At 36.7% G+C, this 16,985-nt stretch overlaps 2 protein-coding genes across 3 annotated transcripts; both read right to left on the bottom strand.

Moving 5' to 3' along the window:
- Positions 1-3,308: 3,308 nt before the first annotated feature.
- On the bottom strand, positions 3,309-6,538 carry LOC116291013 (collagen triple helix repeat-containing protein 1-like). Its single transcript, XM_031698136.2, has 3 exons — positions 6,437-6,538; positions 4,215-4,490; positions 3,309-3,861 (listed from the first exon to the last, which is right to left on the bottom strand). The coding sequence occupies exons 1-3, from the start codon at positions 6,533-6,535 to the stop codon at positions 3,508-3,510; spliced, it is 729 nt and encodes a 242-aa protein (XP_031553996.1). The 5' UTR covers positions 6,536-6,538; the 3' UTR covers positions 3,309-3,507.
- A 4,030-nt stretch (positions 6,539-10,568) lies between these two features.
- LOC148909546 (collagen triple helix repeat-containing protein 1-like) lies at positions 10,569-16,336 on the bottom strand. 2 transcript variants are annotated; one of them, XM_089034330.1, is made up of 4 exons: positions 16,197-16,336; positions 15,195-15,299; positions 11,426-11,701; positions 10,569-11,071 (listed from the first exon to the last, which is right to left on the bottom strand). In XM_089034330.1, exons 2-4 carry the CDS (start codon positions 15,291-15,293, stop codon positions 10,718-10,720), a joined length of 729 nt encoding a protein of 242 aa, XP_088890456.1. In that variant the 5' UTR covers positions 15,294-15,299; positions 16,197-16,336; the 3' UTR covers positions 10,569-10,717. The 2 variants fall into 2 exon arrangements, with proteins under 2 accessions (XP_088890456.1, XP_088890457.1); XM_089034331.1 differs by having other exon boundaries at positions 15,195-15,312; positions 16,197-16,250.
- Between the last annotated feature and the right edge of the window lie 649 nt (positions 16,337-16,985).

The following is a 16,985-nucleotide window of genomic DNA, read 5'->3' as shown; positions in this document are numbered from 1 at the left end:
GCGCATGGTCGAATTTAAATTATAGCTAGAGAATGGGAATTAGAGGGAGGTGGGGTTTAATAAAAGACATGGGCTGCGTTACACAATTTTGAACTTCTTAAGGACGTTCATGGGCTTTGTTTGCGCGCATCCCTTCTACGCATGATCAATTGGAGAGCGCACACTCATCGTGATGACGGTATTTCAATAAGCAAAATCTCATAAAAAAATAACGTCTTTAATGTCTTATAGCTCTAAAACGAAGTTGTGCACCCCCGTTTTATTTTATTTTTTGAAAATACTTCGTAATATCTAACTTTAGAGAAATATTTTTTAAAAATCTGACGATGGAATCATATCGAAACAGGACCAAATTGATCACTCAGCACTTAGTGAGTTTGTTTCACTCAGAACAAATTTTATTTACTCGTCGAAATAAGAGACGAGCTTTTCTACAAATCTTCTACTTATAAGCGGTGGAACACAAATAAACAGTGCTGTGTTGTGCATGTCACACTACTTTGTAGATTTTAAATGACCTTGCCACAACCCAACAAAATGAAATTGCCCAAACTTGCCCGTTGTAAATGAATCCGATGGAAGAAACTTGTCGTAAAATATTTTTGCGCAAACAATTATCCATATTGCATTTAGGACCCCAAACCAAGTTTATACACCTATTTCAAAAAAAACGTTGTCATCGCCAAAGGCGATAGACGATATATAAGTGATAGAGAAAAACCAATATGAGATAGGTCATTCCAAGATCCAAGAATAGCTCGAATGACTTTTGTTTCTGCTTCTTATTCTCGTCAAGACCATGCACCTTAGTGTTGAGACAGATTCAATGTTCTTTGTATTTAAGCGAAACCATTTCCATGTCGGAATGACCTATCGCCTATCGCTTTTGGCGATGACAACGTTTTTTGAAATAGGTGTACCTGAAATTTGAGCAAAATCCGTGAGGTAGCCTGGCCGGTCTATGTTTGAATCTTACAGAGTATGACTCTTAAAAGAGTTCATTGAGAAACGCTTGACTCATATGGTAAGTTAGGCCGATTTTTCCTCATGAATCTATTCGAGAATTGGTATTCTTTTTGCTCTTCAGTATTTGTCGTTTATTATTTTCTTGAAGCTTGAACTTTGAAGCTTATTGATTCAGTGCCCTTGCAAAATTATTGTTGTGTTCGTTCAAATCAAAATTAAAACTCTGGAACAAACCTTTTTATGCTTTCTATGTTCGCTTATAGCATTTAATCTCACTGAATCAATGAACAAGAATGAGAATCTACAAGTAAAAATGACTTGCTAGTAAAACTCCGCGATGAAAGATAAGTCTACCACGTGGAATTGAACTGAGGTCGCCAACTTTATTTAATGATGGACTCTGCTCATGTCCCGATAAAAAAGCTAAAGATATAATTTTTTGGCCACATATTCTCAAAGAATATGCACATTCGATTCCACGATAGCCTGCATGTGAAATCGCACATGAATCTATCGACACGTCATCTAATCCTTATAATGGAAGTATTGCGCCATTTTTGCATTTTGTCGAGCTTAAGACAGAAAAAATCAACGCGTTTTATAACTGTTTTGTCACAGGCAACCAAGTATACCAGATCCATTGAAGTATATTGACCTATTTTTGATTATTTGTTTATTTTGGTTTAAGTAATTTTTGTATGCAATCGTATGTACAAATCTTAAAAACAGTAAGATAAAGTCAGACGTCTTTCCCAATAATATTATTTAGTTTATATTTAATATTTGCTATGTAATCGTTACACCTATCAACTGCAAGATCTCTAGAATGATCCGAAGCCGCAAAAAATGTCGTGTCACGTCTCGAGTTGTCAACTTTGCAGAAACATTAAAATTGCTTACTTTTAAGAATGTATTAAGGGAGAAAGACCAATGCCCTTAATGTCATGCAATTAAGTACTTCTAAGTTTAAGTAAATGCAGAAAAATAACATTTAGTGTCGCCCTCAAAATCATAAGACCTTGTCCGATCCTACTCGACACTATTCTTATGGCGGGGGTGTTCTAAATGACGCTCACCTTCACGGATGGTACAGATTTGATGGCAAAGCAGGCAAACGAATGCTCAGCAACTGTTTGACAATGAACAAATGCAATACTGCTTGTCTAGGGCATTTGGATGGTGCTCATCCGTCCCAAGCAGAGAGAGCAGTGACTCGCAAAGCATGCTTCAGTTGCTACAGCAACTGCTGTTCCAGTTATACTTATATAAAAGTTCGGAATTGTGGTTCTTTCTATGTTTATAAACTAAAATCAATACCTTTCCATGCTCGGCTTCGTTATTGTGGGGAATAATGACAAAAGGCCTAACCGTTAGAAGCGAGGGGAAGAAAGGGAATATATGAAAATATATAGTCTAGATAAACTTTGTAAAGGTAATAATATCAAAAAGGCCATTAAAATAATAACAGGTTAGTGCTACAGCACTGCTAAATGATGTAATAAGGTGAAAGTTTCTTCATGTCAAAAATCAATAAAGGGTTCAGTTTTTTTTTACAACTTTACTGGAGAAATTTAATTCCGTGATCTCAAAGGAATGCAGAAAGATGGTTATCGAAATATTCGAGATTATAAACATTAACGTGTACGAATGAAAGTTCGAAGAAATGCTAGGGAAAGAAGGGAGAATTGGAGAACGACAAGGGAGAATTGGATGTCAAAGAATTACGAGCACGAGTACGATGTGACTGACGGCCCACAACACTGTAGAAAATGGCATACATGACTCAAACACTAATTACAGGAAAGAAACTTAATTGTTACTTTCAGAACGATTTGGAACGATTTTTAAAGGAAAGTCAACAAAACAATTAACAGTGGAAAGACTAAAGAAAAACAAAATAGCTTAGCAAACTCGAATCTAAGAATTCCTTGCTATACGCGTGAGTTTCTCCCGCGTCTTGATCCTTCTTTTTAGAGCGTTTCTTCGAGCTTTCATTCCTTAATTCTCTCCACGTAGAAAATCAGTGGGAAACTGATGTCGAGGTCGACTTAGTTTGTTTCCACCTCTTCAACTGGAGCAATTCTTTTGAGAAATACGTTATTTAAAATCACTGACTTCGTAGCCTTCCTGGGGCAAGGAACATAGTACTATGATACACTCAACGCAACCAACCAACCAACCAACCAACCAACCAACCAACCAACCACCCACCCACCCACCCACCCACCCACCCACCCACCCACCCACCCACCCACCAGCCCACCCACCCACCCACCAACCCACCCACCAACCAACCAACCAACACGTAACACACTATGAAGGTGAGATTAAATTACGCTTTATTTCCAATGATCAGTCACTTACTTACATCATTCAAATACCACATCAGATGTTATTATCTTAAATTAATGTTTAATAAATGTGTCTTACATGACTTTTCATTCATTATTAATTCAGTCTGGCTATCAATAGAACTAACAGCCAGACTGATTGAATACTGTATGATGAGCTACCTATAGGGACTGGTAAGGAAGGGAAGACTCACTGCTGGGGCCTGGGTACCTCCTCTACGAACAGACGACTGTTTGAATTCCACCCGGTCCAAGCGTCGGCATTTCCATACCCAGAACAGTTCCCCACATTAAAGCCCACACGAACATGTCCCTTGTGGATCCTGTCACAGTGACCTTCAATATGGCGGACACGGTGGATGTTGTGACCGACTCCTTTTGCCATGTACAAGATGCCGTCAATAGCACGAGGGGTCTTGCATTCCGCACCGTTGAACGTGAAGAACCAGCGCTTACAACACCCGTTACAATTAATAATTTTGAAACCTCCATTCCAGTAAACATGGAGGATGGAATCCGTGAAATTCTTGTAGAAAAGACAATCCTGTATAAAGGGATCGAACGAAAAAGCTTATAGGAAAGTTTAAAATATTTTCCAACATACCAAGTGGGAATACACTGCCTCAAGGACACTGTATGCATGGGAGATGTATGCTCCTATTAATGGCATGGGCTCTTGATCTGGGAATATACTGCTTTTCATACATAGTATAAGAGGTGGATGCTCCTTTTGTGTCAGATAAACCCCCACAAAAATATTAATGAAAAAGCCTTTGAAGCTAATTAAGGGTTTTTAAATGTGAAGACAGCCACAGTAGTAAAAGGAAAAACATAGGAAGGGTTGTTGAATTGAATACTAGGTAAAAGAGCATGTTTTCATGAAATTTACATACATACCCTGATCAGACCATTGTCTTTTTCTTCGTTAATGTTTGTCCACGAACACTCTTTCCAGTTGAAATAGGCTGAAATACCCTGAGGACCAGTGTTACCTGGTGCACCAGCAGCTCCGGGAGGTCCTTGCTTTCCTGGAGTCCCTTCCAATCCTCGAGGACCTTGTTTACCTTGAGTACCTGGTCTGCCATCTCGTCCGTCTCGTCCATGAGCACCGGGCGTACCGTGGAGTCCAGGGATACCAGGACGACCCGCCAGACATGAAAAATTTGACGTTGACTAAAAAGTATGATGATCATGTTTTGATTAGGCGTTAAAGACTGCTATGTGAGCGTGCTTTGTTTCCAAATACACGCACGCGCTCAATATTGCAAATCAGGCAAGTGCTATTAGCCATTCCGAATATGAGGAAAAAACTCGGTCGAGTTGGCATTGAAGTGTCTTTTTTTGGACAATTTTGGGGACGAAATAGCCACCATCTTGAAAATATTCCACATAAAACTGCCCCAGAAGGCACTGCAATGCCAACTCGACCCAGTCTTTTCTTCGAGCTCGGATTAGCTAATTACAGTACTAGTGATCTTTAATGTATTTTTGAAACTTCTTTTCCAAGAGCACTTTATAAACACTGTAAAAACCATAATGTCTTTGTAATGAACCAGTTAAAATTATCATATTTAAGGTGGTTTGGCACTCCCACTTCCCTAGCTTCGATAGAAAAGACTAACACATATAAAAGTCAGAAATGCAATAAAAAATAGGGGTCACCGTGCTCGTTTTGAAACTGTTGGGGTTGGTATTAGGCCAATTTTTGCCCTATTTGAGCTAAAAATGGAACATTAAAATTCTAGAAAAAAAACTTTCGCGACAAATTGTATATGATTTTTATAAATTTGCTTTATGATTCCAGCCAAATACTCTTCATGCTATACTTTTCATCAATTTATTCCAATAGGACAGCATGGGTTGAGCTATTTCACGGAGATTGGAAAGTGGTACTCCATGAATTTCTTGTATACATCACCTCAAAAAAAGTCAAAATTACCATGTTTTGCCTTGTAAGGACATTTAATTTTTTATCAAGAATTTAAAAGATTGTTTTATGTGCAATGTAAAAATTTAAAAAAAAGTTGGGTGTCACCGTACTGTATTCGAGGCTATAAGCTAAAAAGGTGTGAAAAATCTCATGATTTCGATGTTTTGGCCGCGCGAGCTTGAGCACTAGCTGCTATTAAGGCCCATATGAAATGTTATGGAGTTTTTTTGAATCAAAACTCCGCGAATGGCCATATTTCGCCTCTAACATGAGTTTTCATTTGAGCTGCATCGGAAATTTTATTTCAAACTACCTCGTTACGTACTAAATATTTGAAAAATTCCACTCTGCATTAAAGTAAAAAGTCAACAATAACTTCACTTCTAACCCAATAGTCTTCTTGGAGTTTTAAAGCTTTAAAACGTAGATTTTTTCCTGTGTTTTTGGCTTGGATGGCAGAGAAGCGTCATGCTTTAGCTTGACGTGCAAATACGCAGAAAACAGTGTTGTCACGCCGTTTTGTATGCTGTGTAACGCTTGTCACGCATTCGGTTCGCATTCGACTTACCCCTAATGATATTCTTTAAAAATTCGTATCTCTTAAAACTACCTGGATACTCCGATCCATTTTTTTTTTTCCGGTTTAAATTATAAAGTAAATCTGTATGTACCTAATGATCGTAAAATAGGGAGCACGAAGCTTAAAATTATATATTTTAAAGCCAACTTAGAGTCATGGTAGTAGGGGTATATTGCAGTACAGAAACAAATTGTCAGTAATTTAGGTGGATTTAGATGGAAATTTATCAAAATCTTTTTTTTTTTTTAAATCGTTTTTTCTCGTGTTAGTAAAATCAAGACTTCATCACTTTTTAACGATTCTTTAAACTTTATTATTTCTTTTAAATGCATGGTGATCCCTACTTTTCTAACAGAATTTTACAGCCCTTCGATAGGTTAAAACAATTCGCATAGTCATTTTAAAATATTATTGATTCTCAATTAGCAGGTACCGTCCTTTTAAAGTCACATTTTGAACATAATTGCACAATTATTTTAATCCATATATGTGACTAATTAGTAGGTTTTGACTAAATTAAACAATAAGTCCTATCGTTCTCCAGGTCTTCAAGTCAACAGCCATTCGTTCGGGCTTCAATTTTAATTGTTAATGAAATCATTAGCTTACCTGTCCGGCTTGCTTGTTTTTCTGTCCACACGCCGGCTTGATGACGGGAGAAACGAACACAGATAAGGACACGAGTAACACGACCACAACGAACCTCATTCCGTACTGTGAAGGAAAATTCGATTAAATAGATTAAAAGAGGTTTACAACTTTATGCCTTGTCCAACGTTAACGACTCATATTAACAACATGTACAGCATCATCTTAAACATCTTTATGCTTATGATACTAAGCTTTATTTATCTTTTCAACCTATTTGACTGTATGCTGAGTGAAAATGCGTCAACAGATATTAATCGATAAATTGAAGCTTAACGAATACAAAACGTAATTTGTGCTGATAGGGACCCGTCAACAGATTGCTTGTTTCATTCGATTAGATTGGGCCATATATTTCCGAAGGAATTCATTTGGAGAGCCAAAAACCTCTAGCACCAGTTTGGTCTTTAGTTATCTATTTTATAACTTCGAAGACATACTAAAATAAAAGACAATATTAAACTAAAGAAATGAAAAAAAATGAAAAGGCACTATGAAGTTAAATGTATGGTTTTCTTCCCGTTTGATCCGTTTCTCTTCGTTCATGGCCATTTCGAATGTGCATGTATTTTAACGTTTTAGTCAACCAATATTTCATGCAGCTAAAAATGCAATTACATTATTTGATTAAGAAAAGGCGTGAGGGAAAAACTGTTAAAAAACATGGAAGCAAAAAAAAAAATCACCCACTCTAATATAACATTAAGTATTTAATTAAATTGTTCGTTTGAGAGACGTAACGGCCGAAAACACAGGAAAAGGAGAAAAAAATGGCATAAAAATATATTGTAAAAATGTTTAGTTCCTACTCCTCTTCGCTCATCAAGATGCAGAGACAAAGTCATAGATGCGAGAACGAGTCCAGTACTCAGTGTAACCCTTATTTTAAGACTCAAGAAGTAAAGGTAAATAAAATTTTTTCTAAAGGATTCCATTTTTTTAACGAATCTCAAAAAAAAAAAAAAAAAAAAAAAAAAAGTTGTGACCTACCTTCTACGACTTCAAGTGATTTCTTTGTTCTGAAGTATCTTGTTCTGTTGTCGATCACCCAAGGTACTGAATGAACTTCTCTCAAGCGGACAGTCAGTTAAGTAAAGACTGACAAGAGCTTGAAGCTCCAGTCCTTACATGTTGTAACATGTTCTGTCATATCATTAGTAGTAAAGGAGGAAAGAAAGTCAAGTTGGACTTATTTTCTGAGTTTTGAAAGCTAATTGGCATAAATAATGATTTCAACATTCATGAGGGGGGTGGGGTGGGGACCAAAGTCATACATCACCGAACAAAAGATGTATGATTCGTCTTGTCAAATGTCAGGCCTCCTGTGGATAGTGTCCAACGTATTCCATCCTCCCTACTGTGTTGTTTTTCCGCTTTCATACCGTTCATGTACGAACGTGTTCAACACACACATAAACATTATTGGCAATGATAATACACTTGAAGAGCGCTTATTCAGCTTTGTTCTGCTGATAATAACCGATAATAACCGATTGCAAACTATATATGTCATTATGAATTATAGGCCAGTTGATGAAGTACGCAGACCAGATATAAAAGAAGAAGCCATCCAGCTTAGAGCATGCATCTCTGGGTAATAGCATTTATCCGTATGTTACTAGGCAACGCCGTCATAGAGAGTCCGGCTGCAGGATGACCAAGAGTCATGCTGTTCAGCTGTCCGTCTACCAAAACAGTTGAAAAATTAGGTTTATCGTACCTCAGTGACCCATTGAAAGAGTCTGATAAAAAGCGTTATCTTTCAAATTCTCTTTTCCGTCGTTCTGAATGGCCAAGAGAACAGCAAAATAAAGACCTACAAATAATATTCTACTCGTTTGCATTATGAAGCAAAGCCGTTTTGCATGCTGCTGCAACTAATACTCTAGTCATGCGCAGTAACGACTTGATACCTTTGATATCTTGGTATCTCATAGCAAGAACAAATTTGAATGATAAAACAACAATTCGAAAAGCAAAGGGAACATGCATTAGCTAGTCTAGTAATATAGGCAGTTTTCGTTCTATCTAAAAGTAGTATCATGGTAATCTGGAAGCTGCTTTGAGTTCACTGTTAATCGTTTAGTTCAACCAGGGTGCTTGCTTAAGTATATTAAGTAGTGACATCTATAAGGATCTTGATATAATGTATAATCTTATAACTTTAAGAAAAAAATAATGATCAATACAAAGGCAACAATTGACGAAATTTTAGAAAATATGAAGAATTATAGGCGGTTAAAAATAAAGAAAGGGTATTTTGGCTCAAGATAATTGTTTCGTCAATAAACGAAATATGACAAGCTACGGTTTCAGAACTTTATTCTCTTCTTACGTACATGAAGCTAGAAGCTAGAAGCTAGTTGCTAGTTGCGAGTTGGATATGCGAGTTGTTCGAAATCTAAGAAAAGCGAAGCAAAAATAAAGCGTTACTCATATCTAGAAAAATATATTCAAAGTTGAAGCGATCTGACTTACCCGGTAACTTGCTCTGAAACTCGACGAACTGAATTTAAATTAGCGTCACTTACTTATATACTAATGCATCTTAATCGGAGGCAAGCTACTCGTGCGTGCGTGCAAAAAGGAGTCTATTATTGAATTCTATCATGCTTTTCTCGCATAACGAAACAATAATCATTTTCATATTTCTAAAGAATGTAAAAACGACCACATTTAAAACAAAAGAGACATCAAGCACGAAACTTTACTTAAACTTTTGAGACGCGAGCCAAGCAGTGCATCAGGGATAAAATATGTTTCTAATATCTTCAGTAAATTTGCAATTCAAAAACAATGACAAAATAAAACAAGCAAATAAGAAAACAATATTTGAAAAATTAGGAATTCTTTTCTTTTTCTTGTGGACTCTTCCCCCTATCATTATGGCGCGCTATACACGGAATCAAAATATGGCGACCAATTTGAATAACTATTGTTCTGCACTGACTAGCGATTGATTAGCTTCGTTTTCCTGTGGAAACATAAAAGCTTTTTCACATGTATGTGAAAAAGGCTAGTCAGTCGCTAGTCAATGCAGAACACTAGTTATGCAAATTGGTCGCCATTTTTGATTCAGTGTATTGTTACGTTCTCCACAATAACTTACAAAATTCTCAAGCGCTGATTAGTTACTAGGGCATACAGATAAACTGACGTCAATGAGCGCTCTCTCTCTTTGTTGATTGTTTTGTTCGCTAAAAATGAGAAGTTTTTATCGTTTTGGTTATCGAAAAAAAGTCAGTCTTTTATGTGTCTGTCCTCCTATTGACGATACATTTCGTCACCATACATTGCCAAAGCTGTTTGCGGATCCACTAGCTCTGCTATGCCTTGTGGATGACGCCATTTATCGTCCATAAGAGGACAGACACATAAAAGACTGATTGCAGTTTGTTAATTTTTTGTTGTTGAAAAACACAAGAAAATATGAGTAAACATTGAGCGCGCGCAGTAAGTGAGTATGGAAAAACAAACGATCAAATGCATGATACTCGAAATAACATCAAAGAGTCCTAATGATTGGTCAACCAAGATGGTGGCCACGTTTTTTGACCTTTTATCCTGAGGGGAAGGGATGCACGCCACCAATAGATTATATTATTATTATCATTTGAAATTGAGTATTAGTAATAACAATGACATTAGTAGTACTAGTAGTAATAGTAGTAGTAGTAGCAGCAGCAGCAGCAGCAGCAGCAGCAGCAGCAGCAGCAGCAGCAGCAGCAGCAGCAGTAGTAGTAGTAGTAGTAGTAGTACTAGTAGTAGTAGTCGTCGTCGTCGTCGTCGTCGTCGTCGTCGTCGTCGTCGTAGTAGTAGTAGTAGTAGTAGTAGTAGTAGTAGTAGTAGTAGTAGTAGTAGTGACACAATAACAATTACTTCATGCATTAATCCGCCTCTAACACAACTCCCGTCAGTGTAATGGAATAATGTACTTTGTTTAGCCATAAGATCAGGTACGAGTATCAACGTTGTTTGCTTGGTAAAACCCGCCTCTAATCAACTCCTTTCTGTACTTAATTTCAATGTCTTAACATATTTTTGCAGCATTTAATAGGGATATACTTCACAACAATATAGAGAACGATAATGGTAACATTTATTTTTTGACGTTTATTCTATTTCTATTTTATTCAACTAACACAGCATGATTTAAACAACATATCAAAGTGCTTGTTATAGTGTTTTATTAGACTTCGCATTCAATCAGTCTGGCTTACGTCTTGTCGGAAATGGACAGCTCTACGACTGGGGTCTGGGTACCTCCTCTATAAACAGACGACTGTTTGAATTCCATCCGGTATTTGCGTCAACATTTCCATACCCGGCACAGTTCCCAACATTGAAGCCCACACGAACATGTCCCTTGTGGATCTTGTCACAGTGACCTTCAATATGGCGAACGCGCTCAATGTTTTTCCCCGCTCCTTTTGCCATGTACAAGATGCCGTCAATAGCACGAGGGGTCTTGCATTCAGCACCGTTGAACGTGAAGAACCAGCGCTTACAACACCCGTTACAATTAATAATTTTGAAACCTCCATTCCAGTAAACATGGAGGATGGAATCCGTGAAAGTCTTACGGAAAAGACAATCCTGTATAAAGGTATCGATCGAAGTTTAAAAAGTTTTCATACATACCAATTGGGCTTCTTATCTGGGAATTTACTGCCTCAAGGAAACTGTATGCATGGGAGATGAATGCTCCTAGTAATGGCATTGGCCCTTGATCTGGGAATGTACAGCTTTACATACTACATAGTATAAGAGGTGGATGCTCCTTCTGTGTCATATAAATACCCACACATATACTGATCAAAAAACCTTTGAAGCTAAAAAAGGGTTTTTAAATGTGAAGAGAGCCACAGCAAACAAAGGAAAAACATAGGAAGGGTTGTTAAATTAAATACTAGGTAAAAGAGCATGTTTTCATGAAATTTACATACATACCCTGATCAGACCATTGTCTTTTCCTTCGTTGATGTTTGTCCAGGAACATTCTTTCCAGTTGGAATAGGCTGAAATACCCTGAGGACCAGTGTTACCGGGTGTACCAGGAGCTCCGGGAGGTCCTTGCTTGCCTGGAGTCCCGTCAAACCCTCGAGGACCTTGTTTACCTTGAGTACCTGGTCTGCCATCTCGTCCGTCTCGTCCAGGAGCACCGGGTGTACCGTGGAGTCCAGGGATACCAGGACGACCCGCCAGACAGGAAAAATTTGACGTTGACTAAAAAGTATGATGCTCATATTGTGATTAGGCGTTAGAGACTGCTATGTGAGCGTGCTTTGTTTCCAAATACACGCACGCGCTCAATATTGCACATCCGGCAAGTGCTATTAGCCATTCCGAATATGAGGAAAAAACTCGGTCGAGTTGGCATTGAAGTGTCTTTTTTTTGGACAATTTTGGGGACGAAATAGCCACCATCTTGAAAATATTCCACATAAAACTGCCCCAGAAGGCACTGCAATGCCAACTCGACCCAGTCTTTTCTTCGAGCTCGGATTAGCTAATTACTAGTGATCTTTAATGTATTTTTGAAACTTCTTTTCCAAGAGCACTTTATAAACACTGTAAAAACCACGAGTATAACGCCGATGCTTTTTACATAATGTCTTTGTAATGAACCAGTTAAAATTATCATATTTAAAGGGCCACTTGGACGAAAATCGCTCCAAATTTAAAACTCTTTCGTTCGAGCTGGAACTTTGCTGAAATAATCTTAAATACATTAGGAACCACCCACTGGAATATCTTTCTGATATTCGAAAGGAAAGGGCCAAACTTTTAAGATTTATTTTCGTCCGCCATTAATTTCTTTGACTCACAGAATTCGACTCAAGAAGACTGGCCCGAGTACTTATTGCATCATTTACTCAACCCAAACCAAAACATTGGTGAGTAATGTATGTGCCATGTTCGTAAAACTCGGTTTATTTGGTTTATTCAGAAAATATATAATGTTTCATTCGGTTTCCTAACTACTATATGACCAAACAATGTCTAGGCGCTGAAATTTTTCAGTTTCAATAATACTGGAGATCATAATTCGAAAATTTCAATACATCTCGGCACGCCAAGAATCACAACAAAGTAGGACGCATGGACGAGATTCTAGCGGTTCCATCGCGCGAAGTGGCTGAGATATTCGGGATTTATTCGAATCATTTTAAGGATAACAACTTTTCAAGGTATATTTACATACAAGGGCAAAGAGCAACCCCACAATTTGCGTCCGCGAGACATCCGACACAATGAAAGAAAAATCTACGAGCTGAGGGACAGACGCCGCTGTCGCGCGAGTAATAAATAAGAAACCTTTGACATGTTCTTTTACAAAGATGATATTAGATAATCGTATGTTTGTACCTATTCATTGCATAATAAACATTTTGAAGCAAATAATAACTGTTCTGTAGTAAATCAGCTAGGAGAATTACGAGCTCACATTGTAAATTATTCGGCACATAGATCTAAGTATATTGTCACAAATCTTTATATCACAACGCAGAATTCAAAAGACAATCGGTTTTTTTCATAACATCAATCACTATTAGATTACATTGAAACTTCAAATTTACGATCTTTATATCATGGACAGTATGTAGCAAATACAAATAATGAAATGAACGTAAGGAATTTTTATGAAAACCTCTTCCCAAGCATTGCTTCTTCTTCTAGTTCGGCTTCATCTTCATACATTATAACTTATGGTTCTAACTCTTCAGGATTGACAAAGCGAGCGTCCAAAGGAGTTTCCATCATATTTGAAGAGGTATCAAAGGTTTAAAAAAAGTCTGTTTAGAGATTCTTTTCACGATAACGCGTTTAAAACATCAAATAAACTTCAGGTAATCTAACAAGAAATGTATAGTCAAAAGGACGCTAACATGACGGTGTTGAGTAAATGACGTCACAGCGTAAAACTGCTGTACATAATGACTCGTTGGCCGTGACAAAGAAATTAATGGCGGACGAAAATAAATCGTAAAATTTTGGCCCTTTCCTTTCGAATATTAGAAAGATATTTCAGTGAGAGGTTCTTAATGTGTTCAAGATTATTTCAGCAAAGTTCCAGCTCGAATAAAAGAGTTTTAATTTTGGAACGATTTTCGTCCAAGTGGCCCTTTAAGGTAGTTTGGCACTCACACTTCCCTAGCTTCGATAGAAAAGACTAACACATATAAAGTCAAAAATGCAATAAAAAATAGGGGTCACCGTGCTCGTTTTGAAACTGTTGGGGTTGGTATTAGGCCAATTTTTGCCCTATTTGAGCTAAAAATGGAACATTAAAATTCTAGAAAAATTACTTTCGCGACAAATTGTATATGATTTTTATAAATTTGCTTTATGATTCCAGCCAAATACTCTTCATGCTATACTTTTCATCAATTTATTCCATTAGGACAGCATGGGTTGAGCTATTTCACGGAGATTGGAAAGTGGCACTCTATGAATTTCTTTGTATACATCACCTCAAAAAAAGTCAAAATTACCATGTTTTGCCTTGGAAGGATATTTTTTATCAAGAATTTAAAAGATTGTTTTATGTGCAATGTAAAAATTTAAAAAAAAGTTGGGTGTCACCGTACTGTATTCGGGGCTATAAGCTAAAAAGGTGTGAAAAATCTCATGATTTCGATGTTTTGGCCGCGCGAGCTTGGGCACTAACTGCTATTAAGGCCCATATGTAATGCTATGGAGTTTTTTTTGAATCAAAACTCCGCGAATGGCCATATTTCGGCTCTAACATGAGTTTTCATTTGATCTGCATCGGAAATTTTATTTCAAACTACGACATTACGTACTAAATATTTGGAAAATTCCACTCTGCATTAAAGTAAAAAGTCAACAATAGCTTCACTTCTAACCCAATAGTCTTCTTGGAATCTTAAAGCTTTAAAATGTAGATTTTTTTCTGTAATTTTGGCTTGGATGGCAGAGAAGCGTCATGCTTTAGCTTGACGTGCAAACACGCCGAAAACAGTGTTGTCACGCCGTTTTGTATGCTATGTAACTCTTGTCACGCATTCGGTATAAGACTTATCCCTAATGATATTCTTTAAAAATTCGTATCTCTTAAAACTACCTGGATACTCCGATCCAATTTTTTTCCGGTTTAAATTATAAAGTAAATGCCAAATTATTATTTAATTAACCTCAATAATTGCTTTTTAAAAGAATATGGGCACAATCTGTATGTACCTAATGATCGCAAAATAGGGAGCACGAAGCTTAGAAATTATATATTTAAAAGCCAACTGTTAGAGTCATGGTAGTAGGGGTATATTCCAGTAAAGAAACAAATTGTCAGTCATTTAGGTGGATTTAGAATGGAAATTTATCAAAATCTTTTGAAAAAAATTGTTTTTTCTCGTGTTAGTAAAATCATGACGTCACTTTTTAACGATTCTTTAAGCTCTATTATTTCTTTTAAATGCATGGTGATCCCTACTTTTCTAACAGAATTTTTCAGCCCTTTGATAGGTTAAAACAATTCGCATAGTCATTTTAAAATATTATTGATTCTCAATTAGCAGGCACCGTCCTTTTAAAGTCACATGTTGAACATAATTGCACAATTATTTTAATCCATATATGTGACTAATTAGTAGGTTTTGACTAAATTAAACAATGAACCTCTCGCTCTCCTGGTCTTCAAGTCAACAGCCAATCGTTCGGGCTTCTATTTTAATTGTTAATGAAATCATTAGCTTACCTGTCCGGCTTGCTTGTTTTTCTGTCCACACGCCGGCTTGATGACGGGAGAACCGAACATAGCTAAGGACACGAGAAACACGACCACGAAGAACCTCATTTTGTACTGTGAATGAAAACTCATTGAATATATTAAAAGAGGTTTAAAACTTCTGCCTGTCCCTTTCTAACGCCTCAAATTAACAACATGTACCGAAAATCCTTAAACAACTTTATGCCTATGATACTCAGCTTTAGTTATCTTTTCAACGTAATTGACTGTATGCTGAGGGAAAATGCGACAAGAAACTATAAGAACAACGTGTTAAAGCCATCAGGGCATAAATATTAATCGATAAATTGAAGCTAAACGAATACAAAAAGGAATTAGTGCTCATAGGGAGCCGTCAACAGCTTGTTCTTAAACATTCAATAGATTGGGCCATATATTTCAAAGAAGGAATTCATTTGGAGAGCCAAAAAGCCCCTCTCACCAGTTTGGTCTTTTGTTATCTATTTTATAACTTCCAACACATACTAAAATAAAAGACAATAAACTAAAGCAAACAAAAAAACAAAAACAAAAACAAAAAAAAATGAAAAGGTCACTAAGAAGTTTCGAAATGTACATGTTTTTTAACGTTTTAGTCAACCAACATTTCATGCAGTTAAGAATACAACTACATTATTTGATTAAGAAAAGGTTTGAGGGAAAACTGTTTTAAAAAGCATTGCAGTTAAAAAATTCATCCATTTTGTTTGAGAAACGTAACGGCCGAAAAAACAGGGAAGGAGAAAGAAAATGGCATAAAAATATAATGTGAAAATATTTAAATCCTGCTCCTCTTCGCTCATCAAGATGAAGAGACGAAATCATGGAGGCGAGACCGAGTCCAGTACTCAGTGTAACCCTTATTTTAAGACTCAAGAAGTAAAGGTAAATAAAATTTTTTCTAAAGGATTCCATTTTTTTAACGAATCTCAAAAAAAAAAAAAAAAAAAAAAAAAAAAGATTGTGACCTACCTTCTACGACTTCAAGTGATTTCTTTGTTCTGAAGTATCTTGTTCTGTTGTCGATCACCAAGGTACTGAATGAACTTCTTTCAAGCAGACAGTCAGTTAAGTAAAGACTGACAAGAGCTTGAAGATCCAGTCCTTGCATGTTATAACATGTTCTGTCATATCAGTAGTAGCAAAGGAGGAAAGAAAGTCAAGTTGAACTTATTTTCAGAGTTTTGAAAGCTAATTGGCATAAATGATTTCAACATTCATGAGGGGGGTGGGGTGGAGGCCAAAGTCATTCAACACCGTACACGAAATATAGGATTCATCGCCTCATAATTTATTGTTAATCATTCTTCCATTTAACAAATTGACAGCAGTTTTTTTTATCTTTCCTCTTATTGACGATAAATTGCGTCCTCACATTATCAAAGTAGCGTGGATCCATGAGGCGTAGCCAAGTGGATGCGCACACTACTTTGATGATGTGATGAAGCAATATAAATTTCGTCATTAAGAGGACTGACACAAACTGATGTCAATTTGTTTTTTTACAATAACAAAAACATTGAAAACTTCTCAATCTTAGTTATCAAAACATTAAAAGTAAAGAGTGATTGCTCGTTGGAGTCAGCTTATCTGTTTTCACCTTATCAATGATAAAAATAAGCAATCAGCGCGCGAGAAATTTGTAAGATTTGTAAAAATAGATTTACCACGTGACACTGTCTCGCAACTGGACCTTATTTGGAACTGTGCTTTGTTAAAGAATTGTATCCTCGAGCGATGGTTAACTAACGGAGCTTTCTG

Source organism: Actinia tenebrosa, unplaced genomic scaffold (assembly GCF_029948245.1).
Source record: "Actinia tenebrosa isolate PJP-AT-01 unplaced genomic scaffold, QUT_ActTen_1.0 PGA_scaffold2__45_contigs__length_23673736, whole genome shotgun sequence".
NCBI lineage: Eukaryota > Metazoa > Cnidaria > Anthozoa > Actiniaria > Actiniidae > Actinia > Actinia tenebrosa.
Note: the sequence above shows the minus strand (reverse complement) of the source record. Positions and strands in the feature narration are given on the sequence as shown.

Coding starts and splice junctions, on each gene's coding strand:
- LOC116291013 (XM_031698136.2), bottom strand. CDS start 6,535: ATGAGGTTCGTTGTGGTCGTGTTACTCGTGTCCTTATCTGTGTTCGTT. Junction 4,491..6,436: donor AAAACAAGCAAGCCGGACAG/GTAAGCTAATGA, acceptor CATACTTTTTAG/TCAACGTCAAATTTTTCATG. Junction 3,862..4,214: donor AAGACAATGGTCTGATCAGG/GTATGTATGTAA, acceptor CCCTTTATACAG/GATTGTCTTTTCTACAAGAA.
- LOC148909546 (XM_089034330.1), bottom strand. CDS start 15,293: ATGAGGTTCTTCGTGGTCGTGTTTCTCGTGTCCTTAGCTATGTTCGGT. Junction 11,702..15,194: donor AAAACAAGCAAGCCGGACAG/GTAAGCTAATGA, acceptor CATACTTTTTAG/TCAACGTCAAATTTTTCCTG. Junction 11,072..11,425: donor AAGACAATGGTCTGATCAGG/GTATGTATGTAA, acceptor ACCTTTATACAG/GATTGTCTTTTCCGTAAGAC.